Raw genomic sequence first — 13,735 nt, 5'->3', positions numbered from 1 at the left:
TTTTTCCCTGACACTCACACCCTATGTGTATAATTGAAATTATTTCTTCAGCTTCTTTTTTCAGTCATTTAAAATTTTCTAATTCTTAAGCCTTTTTATTATGTGAATATATTTGTTGCCCCCCCCCCAAACGTGAATATTTCTATCTAGGCCAATATACGCGAGGCAATGACCACTGACCGACAAGACCTGGTAGGTTTGCACATCACAGCTGCACCACAACTTTATTGTTTGTTTGTCATCAGAATCCGCTCAGCAGCCCCACTTCATCTGTTACATATTCCATGGGGACAAAAAAGAGAGCATACATGTGTAGTCTTGTTGTTATAAAAATCCAGTATTTTCTTTCCAGTAGATCAGCTAGGTAAGTCACTATCACATCGCTAAAGGAATGGTTAAGGTTTCCACTCTAAATAAAGTACTCTAAGAATTTATTTCTCTCAGCATCTGTTTCTTCATTTTCCAACTCATATTTCTTCATGGCAACAAAATATCGAATGAAAGTTTCTCCTAGAGCCTGTCTCAGGCATTGATCTTCCTCCAGGGCCATGAGGGCATCTTCCAGTTTCAAAGGGATCTCAGAAGGTTTTGGTTGATGGAGGTCTGTGCTGTCCTCTGGACCAGCGAACACACCGTCAGTGCTCTGAAGTCCGTCCAAGCCTGCAGCAACAGTGGCGGCCAGCACGAGGTAAGGATTTGCCGTGGCTGAGCCCAGTTTATTTTCTATCCTGGTGCCCTTCTCACCATGACACTTGATATTAAAAGCACAGCTGTTGTCGTTGTACCCCCACGTTGTAGGCACACTCTCCTTCTGCTCTCTACTCTCCTTGGAATAGCGCTTCCGACAGCTGACAGCGGGAGCCATCAAGCAGCTGATAGCAGCTGAGTGCTTCAAGAGTCCTGCCAACCATTTCTCCCCAGTGATCGTGAGCTGCTCAATCCCAGAACTGCTACAGAACATGTTTTTCTTCCCATCAAGATCCCAGAGACTATGAGACAAAATTCCTGAGTTGCAGAATCCAGTCTCAATGAAAAAGCTGGCAATGTAATTGTATTTCCTTGCCACCTCTTTGACACCTGTTCTGAGGGTAAATGCGTTATCAGCTGAACTGATGCCAAATTCCGGCAGAAAACAGATTTCCATCTGGCCCGGTCTGGTAGAGGAGGAAAAGCTCTCAACATTGGCTCCAGTGTGATACAAACCATCAACAAGTTCCTGAATGAAGGGCTGGTCGTGATTATTCAGCAGAGTGGAAGCAGGAAGAGATATGGTCTTGGAATTGATAATTTCAGGCACACCAAAAATGCAAAAATCATAGATGAAGGCAGAGAACAGGGAAAAGCCAAAGTCCTGCAGCTGGCTCAGCTGCCTCTTTGCAATATGCCTTGGAGAGGTCAGCAGAGGCTCGCCAGTCACGGTGAATGTGTCACATATCACCCTTGCCGTTCTCTCTGCCCATGGCAAAACTCTAAAGGTCGATAACTCTGGCATCAGGACTATGTCACTGTTAAAACATGTTGCTCTTATGTGATCTACTTCATTGTCCTTAGGACTTGGTATCAATTCAAGATAACCTCGTGGCATGTAAACACCATGGATCACTTTTTCCTAAAGAAGTTAAAGAATAGAGCAATCAGATTTTGAAATGTGAAAACAAAGAGATGGAGGAGGTTGACTGGATAAAGAAGTTGTAGTAAATTTATACAATGGAATACTATTCAGTCATAAAAAATGACAACATAATGCCATTTGCAGCAACATGGATGTCCCCAGAGAATGTCATTCTAAGTGAAGGAAGCCGGAAAGAGAAAGAAAAATACCATATGAGATCACTCAAATGTGGAATCTAAAAAAAAAAAAAAAAAAGAAGAAGACAAATGAACTTAAATACAAAACAGATACAGACTCACAGGCATAGAATACAGACTTGTAGTGACCAGGGGGAGGGAAGAGGGAAGGGACAGACTGGGAGTTTGAGATTTATAGATACTGACAGGTATATATAGAATAGATAAAGAAGTTTATACTGTATAGCTCAGGGAAATATATTCAAGATCTTGTAGTAGCTCACAGTAAAAAAGAATATGAAAATGAACATATGTATACTTATGTATGACTGAAAAATTGTGCTGTACACCAGAAATTGACATAACATTGTAAACTGATTATAACTGAATTAAAAATAAATAAATTTTAAAAAATGTTTTTAAATAGAGGAGGGGGAGCAGTAGGAGAGCCTTCCTAATGAGAAAAAGATGTTTAACATCTGTTGGTTAACACTAGCTTAATATCAGATAAATTTTAAATCATTTAAAATAAAGCCCCTGAAGGTAATTTACAAACACATCTTAATAGTCAGTCTTGAAGGCTTTATGTGCTCATAGATTTGAAAACAGCAGTCATAAATAAAAGGTATAATGATAAAGAAAATGTCTTCATAGCTAATAACAAAGGTAAAGTGTCATGGAATTACTTGAAATGTCATAACCAAAAAGACTTTTTAAAGCACTTTTATCATACAACATAGTTGCTAATACTCAAGGCTTTATTTTGGCTTATTCCATTGTAATCCCCATTGTTAACTGACTCTCCAAAGTCTACGGTCAAGAATGCTCTTTCCTTCTCAGAGAGCTGGCTGTGGTCACATGTAGGACACACAGGGCAGAGGAGCGGGGTCTTCTGACCACAGCCCTTCCCTCTTTATTCACCTTTACCGCCCACTAAAGAAACACAACCTCACAGACTCGCAGAGTCCCAGAAACCTTGCCCATGCATGTGGACCTGTATCTCCAAAATTATAGTTTCCAAAATGTTACAGCCTTCGAGTCAGCATGACCCGGGTGTCTCCCAACCTAGCTTTCAGCCCAAGCTCTTGTATTAATCGCCTGTGTGAAGTTGGGCAGGTCACTGAACTATCGGCCTCAGCTTCCACACCTGTGAAATAAAAGTGCTGGACTAGGTGGCTGCTGGGACACTTTCCAGCCATATACCTCTCGGGGCCAATGGATTTGGTTTTTTATTTAACTTTTGCTATGTACCAGACAGCAAGAAATTAATAAGGTTATACACTTGAACAGATAAATTTAAAAATTTCTAGAAATTGTGTAATAAGAACATTAATAAGCTTTCATGTGTTGAAGTTTACATTAATGGGTGGAGAAAAAGCTGACTACAAAGTTTGGTTCCCATGATGTCAGGGACATCATGAGGTTAATAAAACACTAGCATTCTGCAAGCCAAATTGGCTTGGGTACCAAGGAGGGGCTGGTGCTAGCAGAAGCAATCTACTGACCCACTCTTTTGCATTTGGCAGTGAACCACTACACTTCACTTCCCACCATCTCTATGCATTTCAAATGCCATATTACCTGCCTGATCCAAGTCTGCTTTTGCCAGTAACTAAGTTGCACAAGTAAAGCACTATTCAGTGCCTACTCAATTTTTCAACTCACTCAAGGACCTGTATATATAAACTTTGTGTCCTTTGTGTGTGTGTGTGTGTGTGTGTGTGGGTGTGGGTGTGTGTGTATGTGCAGGTAGATCTAAAGAATTTTTTCAGTAACAAATTTGTCTTTTGAAATTTTTTATAAAGCATTTTGAAGATGCCCAGTTTTTCCCAATGTAAAGCAAATGAGAAGAATTACAATTTAATATTGAAAAAGTAATATATATTTAAGAAATAATCTTAGAGGAGGCTTAATTTTTACACTTTTGTATGTAATACTTCCTGATGTTCCTTCCCAAGAAATGATGCTTTAGTAACACAATAAATCAGTTATTAAAATAAACCCATGACATAAGCTGAAAAAAATCTCAGAAAGTCTCAAAAAATATCCAAAAATACAATATTCCTTGATATTACTGTTCTTGAGAACTTAATAACATTCATTAAGTCATCCAACAACAATAAGGTATTTTCTTATCAGAATTCGAAGCTGAAAGGGGTATGCTTTTTACTCAGCAAATTCTATTTAATCTTTTTTTTTCCTTTTATATTTGCTTCTGAGTCTTCTGTAATTTTCTCATATAAAACAAACTATAATCTTCATAATTACAGTAAGAGAAAAAAGATAATTCTGTGGAGTGAAATTATTCAAGGCAGAAGGACTAAAATTACCAACGAGTCTTAATTAGTTTTGTATTCCTATTGGGTCAATGAATTGATGTTTGGGAGCTGAAAATACATGCTCAGCTCCTTGGGGAACAATAATGTGTTTGGGGAGGGACAAGGGAAGAAATAAGAGAAATGATTGACTTTCAGCTTGAATTGCCATATAGATTATGATAAAATAAGAAAGAGTATTAAGGACCATTTGCTTGCTAACAGTCATGAAATTACATCCAATCTTAACTCTACTCGCAGAACTCACTTGGAAAAAGTGTGCGGGGATGCTCTTAGACCTGGACACACCGTGGAGGTCTGTCGCCTCAAATCGCACAAACTGAAGGTGATTTTTGGCCATCTCCTGTTTGATGTGCTTCATTCTAGAGGAGAGTTGAGGTGCAGTAGGCATTTGGGTGCTGTCATTGGAGTCATCTGGAAAATAAAAAATTGTCTAAATCATTAGATCATGATGCACTGACAAACCATAGGAGGCCAGAGAACAGTGAATTACTCATTACAATCAAAAGCGTCATATTTTTGTGCCATTGGCTTAGAGTTGGAAATCTTACCCTTCTTACTCTGCCTTTACCATATTCCCAAGAACACTGTCTCTAAACAGCCTAGTCCACGCTTGGGACTAGGTGAAATTAACATTATTTGCATAAGTATGTAACAATATCACCTGTAAGTACTTACTGAAAATGCCTTTGCTTATGGAAATTAGAATATATTTGAATAACCCGACAGCTTTGGCACCATGTAAGGCTCTATATAGATGACTATCATTGAAAAGACTTCGAGCTTCTTAAACTAACTGGTGTCACCTAAATTAAAAGCTCCTGCATGATTAAAGGCAAAATTATTTGTTAGTTTTTGTTTATTGTCTGTGGGTTTGCTTTTTTGTTTTCTGTTTTGTTTGCCAGAAGGGCTTTATACCTTTAGAGTGGCATCTGAATCTAAGACATCTACATCTCTTTGTCAAATTGTAAATTTGCATAAAAGAGCAAAGAAAAGTATTTTTCAAGAATGAGAGTGTAGGAGATGAAAAATCTAGACTGAATGCCCAATTTTAAAAATTAGAAAACTAAAAATAAATGTTCATGTCTTTTAAGAGAGCCTAAAAATCAAAAACTGCAGAATTAGAAGAGATTTTGGAGATAAATTATAATTTAAACAACTCATCAGCATGAGTACCAGAGAAGTATAATGGGGTTTCCTGAACCACGTTTTCAGTCCATTGCCAAAATTGAAACTAGAATGCAGACCCTTTGATTCCCCATGGGTAGCTCATTACCACAGAATGACTGAATATATCTAGAGCATACAGAAGAACCGGGCACACAGGACACATCATCAATGTTCGCTACTGTCTGAACTTTTAGGAGAGGAAGCAGATGGTAGTGATTCAGCACAAGCACTGAAGCTCATCTCTCTCCCTCCAAATCCTGCCTTTGCCTTGGTAACTTTCTTATCTCAGCTTTCTTATGTGCCTCAGCTTTCTCACTGACGCAGTATTACCTACTTCACAGGCTTGTGATGATAATTAAACAGTTATTTAACAGTTCCTGGAAGACAGTAAGCACCATCTCAATGCTTCTTAAATGCACAAGGTGAGCACAATTACTCTAACCCTGTAACGGCACCATGATCGTGTCTGAATCTAAACACCCATTGATCTGTCACATCATTGATGTTGAGCAGCTGGAAGTTTAAAGTGATGTCTGAGTATTCTTTTCTAAGATATGATTAGGCTTTAAAAACATACAGATTTAACAGTTTAAAAAAATAGAGTAAGTAGATTTTAAGTACATGAAGCATGTGGAAAACAAATTACTGGTTCTACCTGTGCAAACATATTAGAGACGCTGTCCTGTCACTGATACACTCACTGACACATGCTGCTCTGAGGCTCCAAGGCTTTATAATCACCTTCCATTTAGACAAACAACTAAGCTGTAGCAACCACAGTGTTTCACCCTAAATTAGCAGTTGCCCTCTTCCCAACCTATTCTGAAGTATTGGGTGTTCTGCCCAAGATGAATAACTCTCCTTAAAGAAAAAAAATGTATAGGCATTTCAAAATATAGACATTTTCAGATAATCTTCTAAACACAATAAGCAATCACATGTAAGCTATAAATACATTAACAACATGAAAAATCAGAGACATCTCCTATTAAAGGAATAAAGTTGTTTTATTGGTTCACCAATAATATGATCATAGGTAATCATATTAGTTCTTTGCCTTATCTGTATCTTCTAAAGTGTCTACAATGTGTGATTTTGAAATAAGGAAAATGTTTATCCACTCAAATTATGTATATATTGGTTGCCACACACTATTTATGTATCCAGGAAACTGTAAGAAAAAGCCCTGCCCTTAGAGAGCTTTATATTATTGAGCGAGGGAACGATAGACAGTAAACATGCCATCAGATGTAAAGGTGAGATCATTTACCATAATGAAAGTGCTGGGGCAAAAAAACCAATCACCTGAAGTACCAGTTCTATGAGAGTTTATCACAAGGTGGACAGGTCCAACCACAGGTTCATTCTAAGATCACCAAGTTGCACTATGTCTGGACAGCAAGTGTATATACTAGTTTGCTCAGGCTCCCGTAATGAATGCTGCAGGCTTAGACAGAAATTTACTTTCTTACAGCTCTGGAGGGTGGAAGTCCAAGATCAAGGTGCCAGCAGGTTGGTTTCTTCAGAAGGCCTCTCTCCTGGGCTTGTGGATGGCCACCTTCTTCACACGGCCTTCCCTCCTTGTGCGTGTGTTTCGTGATCTCCTCTTCTTACAGGGACACCAGTCATGTTGGCTTAGGGCCCACCCTACAGATCTCATTCAACATTAGGTACCTCTTTTAAAACTCCATCTCTAAACACAGTCGTATTGTGAGGTACTAGGGGATTAGGACTTCAACATATCAATTTTGAGGAGACACAATTCAGGCCATCATACATCAACCAGTTTCCATTTTCTTCAGGGCCCTTATCGCCGTCGGCCGCACTATAGTTACACGTTCACCGCCCGTCTTCCCCGCTTGCGGGTCAGCTCGCCAGGAGAGGAGCGCTTACTTACTTACTTACTGACCGCTGAGTCCTCAGTACCCGTAGCAGTACGGCTATGTCATAGACATGACTCACTATTCCTTTAATAATTCAATAATTAATTAAGGCATCCTGTGTGATTTGACCTTGTCTAGTTAAAAAGTAAAAACTGGCATCACATATGTTGCTGTGTATCCTAAGTATTGATTTTCATTTAAAAGTTCAATTTGTCACCAAATATGAGGACCTTATCCAATTCTAATTTCATTTTTAAGGTACCAACTAACCTGAATCGTCTGAATTTCTTTTCTTCAAATAAATCACACTTGGTAGCTGCAAGTGGGCCTTTTGGCCAGCCCTCCCCAGATGCACGGGAACAGCAGGCAGGCAGCTGGCAGTTCAGGGCTCACTTGCTGTTCTGACACTTGGCTCCTGGGAGTTGCTCTCCATTCCCATCCCCTCAGAGCTCTAATAAATTAAATCAATGTGCTTTTATAGAGAAGGTTCTACTGCTGTGAGCGTTTAGGGGGAAAAATACAAAAACATTAAAAAAAAAAAATCCAAGCAAGCATTGAGGCTCTCTAGCCAGCAAAGGCCTTGGGGAGACATCCGTGTTCAGTAACAGCGAGGGCACATTTCAGTTACAGAGGGCGAGCTGTGGTCACTTACAAAGGCAGGTGGAAGGGGCCTCTGGGCTCTCAGAAAACTCATTTCAAAAAAGGAAAAGTGCCTGAGAGTCCACGTTCAGCACACGGAGCACGCGCCTGGGGTGGGCTGCACGCCCCTCTCCTTCACCTTCCTGGCCGCTCTGAGAGCCACCCTGTGACCGCAGGTGGGTTGCCCCACCCTTTGGCCACATCACACTAGCCCAGCAGCGCTGGAAAGCTCAGGTGTCAGAATAGCCTGGTATAAAAGCCGGGGCAGAAACAAAACCAGTAAGAAGTGGGTGTGGGGGAAGCTTTCTTTGGAAAAAAAAATACATTATTTTTTAAAATTCAGAGTAGCTATTGCAGAGAAGAAAATACCGTGTTTGAAGAAATTCCTTACATGTATTTTGGGGGTTGCTTTTTATATTTATTTTGAAATTACGTATTGGCGGTTTGTTTGGAGTTTTAAATTTTTTGATACTTCAGGCCTGTGGAAAACTCAATCTAGCCCCGGGCCACAGAGGGAGATTCTGAGTTAACCAAGTTGAGTCAATGAATAGTTGTACCCATCCTCCTAGCCGTAGTCAACTGGTACAAAGTGAGCTCATGACACAGTTCCTTCCTCAAGGTATTTTGACGTGAGACTAAAAAGTGGTAAATTCCATTTCTCTCTTATGGCTGAAACTATACAAAACAAAGGCCAAAAGCTATGGAGAAGCCAATGTGACCAGGAGATGTTTTCTCATTAGTCTTCCCAGTGTTTGGAAACTTTTTTGAATGAGTTGACACTTAGATAACAGAAAATTTTATATAAAAGTCTTGAGTTCAATCTTCTCTTGAAAAAACTAGATTTGGCAACACTGGGTAGATATTTCTTCACAGTAACCATTGGCTGGAGCTCTGAGGTGGCCTCAAATGGGGAATGCATCTTCTAATTCATGGGTTGGCAAATGTTTTCTGTAGAGGGTCAGATAGTGAACACTTGCAGCTTTGCAAGTCCACATGGTCTTCTGTTGTAATGATGCAACTCTGCCATCATAGCACAAAAGCAGCTGTCGAAGATCCACAAACTTTATTTACTAAGACTGGCCAGTAAGCTGAACTTGGCCCCTGGCAGTAGTTTATCATCCTCTGCTCTAGTTCCCACACGGCCAGCACTCACCACTTTCTTACACCAGCTCACCTCGCTCATCGGTATTATCTGCCCAGCCCCTGTGGCATCTGTATGGAGAGTCCCTGATGCCTGGAGGCTGTCAGTGCTGTGCTCTTTACATCATGGAGAAATTCACGAAGCCAAAGCATAGAGAAATGTAAAGAGATAAGAGATGGTGCGAATTCGCCCCGCAAAGATAGTCACACCGTAAAGCCTAGAACCTGTAGAGTCTGTTGAACTGCAGGGCAGAAGGGGCTTTGCAGACGTGATTAAGGTTATGGACCTTAAAGCAAGGATGTTGTCTTGGATTATTCAGGTGAGTCCTTAAGAGCAGAGAACCTTCTCCAGCTGTAGGCAGAAAGGAGGTGTGGAAGAAGGGAATTCAGAGAGATTCCAAACACAAGAAGGATTTGAGGCACTGCCGGCTCTGAGACAGAACAAGAGGCTTTGAAGAGCTAAGTTAGCAGCCAGCAAAGAAACAGAAATATCAGCTCTACAACTGAAAAAATCCCTGAAGTCTTCCAACAATCTGAATGAACTTGGAAGCAAATTGTTCCCTAGGGTCTCCAGCTAAGAATGGAGATGGCCAACACCTTGATTTTGGCCTTGCCGTACTTGAAGCAGAGAAATCAGCCAGACTTCTGACATACGGCACTGTGAGATAACGAGTTGTGTTCTTGATGCTAAATTTGTGGTACTGTGTTACGGGGGCAATGGAAAACTAATATACCTGGAGTCCCAATCACGTTCAGTCTTAGGCTCCACCTCCTCCTTAGGCCCTGTGTGTGCTACAGAATTTCACCTTGCCCAGAGACAGCTCTGGCCTTTCCCCTTGGCCCTGGGAGGTCATCGCTAAGCCCTTGGGTCGTCCTGTCTGACAAGAGAGTCCTGTGTCTTTGTTTTCCTTGCGCCGCTGGCCACACTAGGAAATCTAGCAAAGCCATTTATTATCAAGTCATGTGGCATCAACTTGACCCTAGTGGGGGCTGGAGATTGAGGTCAGCCCTGGGGCCCGCTGACTGTGGAACTCCAACAGACTCCTCACAGCGAGGCTCGGGTGAGCTTCCCTGGTTGGCAGCACTCTGCTTATATTGTCACATGTCATTGCCAGGAAAACCATGCTGTCCAGGACTTCACTGGGAAAGGACAAGAGGGAGATCCATGCTTAGAATTTTCGTGGACTCTTCATCATGAATCTCTTCCCTTGATTGACTTTAATCTGTATTTTTCCCTTGCAATAAACCAAAGCCTTAAGGATAATGGCATTCAGTGAGTTCTGTGAGTCCCTGTAGCCAATTTATCAGAGCTAAGGTTAGTCTTAGGGAACTCCCAGTCCTGAAATTGGTGTCAGAAGCGAAGGTAGCCTGGTGAACATCGTACCTCTAACTTCACACTCTACTATATTTCTACCTTTCCAAACCTTGTTTATTGAATCTTTTTATCATGAGTTCCCTTGTGGAATTAAATAACTTTCTAAACTGGTTTCTATCACTTGGATCCCAGAGACTTCTAACCAATACACTCATAGGCCAAAATAGCTGTATCACTACTGATAACTCAGAAATTTAGAACAACAGAACTTCACTCTTAGAAAAGACTTGAGAGGTCACCCACTGCAACGCCTCCATCTTCCAGCTTAGAGGATAAAGAAAACTGTAAGACATTTTATAAATGATTGGTGTATACATTACTTTAAATATTCTGACTCCCAGGCTGGCATTCCTCAACAAACATCGCATTATCACTAAGTCAAATACTAATTTGGGATTAGTGGCTAGAGCCATTTACCAGTTCATCCCAGAGACCTTACCAGGAGAGCTGGAGTTTGAGTGAAATTCACCATCAGGAGCACAGACTGATGTTGCAAGGGGCAATGGTTTTATCAGTATTGTGGGATCTTTGGAGTCCTTGTCATCTTGTGGCAAAAGAGATTCAGCAGAGCCAGGTTCCATGACTAGTTTACTAGTATCCCCCAATTTGTGGCACACCATTTGGTTTCTGATCTTTCCTGTAGAAATAAAGAAAAAATGTTAAGGTCTTCAGCCCATCTTTTGATTAGGTTGTTTATTTACTTTTTGATATTGAGTTGCATGAGGTGTTTGTCTGTTTTGCAAATTAACCATTTATTGGTCGCATTGTCTGCAAATATTTTCTCCCCATCTGTAAGATGTCTTTTCATTTTATTGATGATTTCCTTTGTTGTGCAAAAGCTTTTAAGTTTGATTAGATACCTTTTGTTTATTTTTGCTTTTATTTCTTTTGTCTTGAGAGACCGATCTAAGAAAATATTGCTATAATTTATGCACCGAAATGTTTTGCCAATGTTCTCTTAGGAGTTTTACGGTATCGTGTCTTATATTTAGGTCTTTAAACTACTTTGAGTTTATTTTTGTATGTGGTGTGAGGGAGTGTTCTAATTTCACTGATTTACATGAGGCTGTAACACCTCTTGGGTGAGGTTCCCAACACCACTTGCTGAAGAGACTGTCTTTTCTCTATTGTATATTCTTGCCCCCTTTGTCAAAGACTAATTCACTACAGGGGTCTGGGTTTATTTCTGGGCTCTCTATTTTGTTCCGTTTATCTATATTTTTTGTGCCAGTACCATGCTGTTTTGATTACTGTAGCTTTGTAATATAGTCTGAAATTTAGAAGAGTTATGCCTCCTGCTTTGTTCTTTTTCCCCTCAGTATTACTTTGGCAATTCTGGGTGTTTTGTATTTCCTTATAAATTTTAGCATTATTTGTTCTAGATCTGTGAAAAACTTCATGAGTAATTTGATAGAGATTGCATTAAATCTGTAGATTGCTTTGGGCAGTATGGCCATTTTAACAAAATGAAGTAGACTTTCTCCAGAGAAAACATATATATGGCCAACAGATACATGAATAGATGCTCAACATCACTAGTTATTAGGGAAATGCAAATCAAAACCACAAGGAAGTATTCAACCTCACACCGGTCAGAATGGCTATCATCAAAAGTCTATAAATAATAAATGCTGGTGAAGATGTGGAAAAAATTGAACCCTCCTCACTGTTGGTGGGAATGTAAATCAGTGCAGCCACTATGGAAAACAGTATGGAGGTTCCTTAAGAAACTGAAAATAGACTTACCATATAACTCAGCAATCCCACTCCTGGGCATAAATCCAGGAAAGATAAAAACTCTAATTTGAAAAGGTACATGCACCCCAGTGTTCACAGAAGCACTATTTACAAGAGCCAAGTAATGGAAACAACCCAAATGTCCATCAGTAGATGATTGCTTTAAGAAGCGGTGGCATATATGTACAATAGAATATAATTCAGCCATAAAAAATGAAACATTGCTGTTGCAGCAACAAGGATAGACCTAGAAATTATCATACTGAGTGAAGCAGGTCAGACAAAGAAAGACAAATATCATATGATATTACTTATACATGGAATCTGAAAAATAATACAAATGAATCTATGTAAGTTTGATCCACACCTTTATTGTGGCCTCCATCAGTAATGACTTTTGTACTCACTCTCAGAGCAGAAATATGCTTCTCTTCTTACTCACATATTCTTTCTACTGTGAAATCTTGTTTCCCCACTACTATTACTCTAGTATCCTATTTCCCCCTTTAAATTTTAAATATTTTGATTAATTTTATATATTTATATTCTAAGCCTATATTTACCATCTTTTATGTTACCCATGTAGGGGTATATTTTATTTCTTTTTTGTTTCTCCCATAGAAGAATAGAAAAATGTTTTATGAAAAGGAAAACCAAACAGAGACTGTCATTGACCACACATTCTTGAGGAATCAAGATACCTTTTGAGTCAGATGTGTCCATTTCTCCTATTTCAGTTGAAAAAGCATGTAGTTTTGTGACTTTCTTTCTTGTCCTTTTTAATTTACTCATCTTGCTGGCTTTAGTCTCATTACTTTCATCTCTTGTGTCCTGTAATAATGAATAAATAAATGTCAAATAACAGATCATGCATACAACTAAATTTGGATGTCAAGAAAGAATGATGATTGGATAGCTAAATTTTAAAATGACATAGGAGACTTTTAAAACAAGGTAAATTTTGTCATTTCCAAATCCACTTGAATAATTCAAAATTAAGAAGCTCAACATTTTACTGACAGGATGTATTTCCTGTATTTCCTTTTATATATGGTACAGAAAATATCACAAAATAAATTAAGATCTTGCCCAAGTAGTCAAGGTTTCTAGCTTTATTTTTTGTTACTCTGGGAGTAAGAATTTTATATTGTTTATTGTTAAATAATTTCACCAAACCCATTTTAAATTAAAGAGTCCTTTTTTAAATTTCTTTTTTAGAAAGCAACTTTAAAATATCTAATGTTTTTGACCAGAGGCAGTATCTGAGGAATTAGATTCTCTTCTCTCTTTATCTTTAACCTTATCCTAATTGAATCAAAATTTACTTCAAAAAAGAATTTGCATTCCTAAAATGCTATTCTGTGACAGTTTTTTTTTAAATATATGTAAAACAATGTTATGCTCAAGCTATTTTATAGCTTGGGAAAACCTAAAGGAAGAAAAACATTTTAAAACAAAATAACCTAACTTCATCACTCTAGTTATAATCTTTGACAGGATCCCTTGACAGACTTGTCAAGGGCTATTCCCCACGTGGAGCTGAACAGTGAGGCCTGGGCTGAGGGTGGAGAGCTCTGGTGTCTGTCTCTACTCCAGCAGTGGACAGAATCAGCACTGCAGTCCTGGGACACAACTGAAAAAAATAATAGCTTTTCAAAAAATAAAAA

At 39.2% G+C, this 13,735-nt stretch overlaps 1 protein-coding gene across 1 annotated transcript; it reads right to left on the bottom strand.

Annotated features, from left to right (window-relative positions):
* Window positions 1-409: 409 nt before the first annotated feature.
* Window positions 410-12,938, bottom strand: LGSN (lengsin, lens protein with glutamine synthetase domain). The gene is made up of 4 exons (XM_031456772.2): window positions 12,770-12,938; window positions 10,771-10,968; window positions 4,372-4,538; window positions 410-1,609 (listed from the first exon to the last, which is right to left on the bottom strand). Exons 1-4 carry the CDS (start codon window positions 12,936-12,938, stop codon window positions 410-412), a joined length of 1,734 nt encoding a protein of 577 aa, XP_031312632.1.
* Between the last annotated feature and the right edge of the window lie 797 nt (window positions 12,939-13,735).

The sequence above is a fragment of the Camelus dromedarius genome, chromosome 6 (genome assembly GCF_036321535.1).
Source record: "Camelus dromedarius isolate mCamDro1 chromosome 6, mCamDro1.pat, whole genome shotgun sequence".
Lineage (NCBI taxonomy): Eukaryota > Metazoa > Chordata > Mammalia > Artiodactyla > Camelidae > Camelus > Camelus dromedarius.
This window is presented reverse-complemented; position numbering and strand designations above follow the sequence as displayed.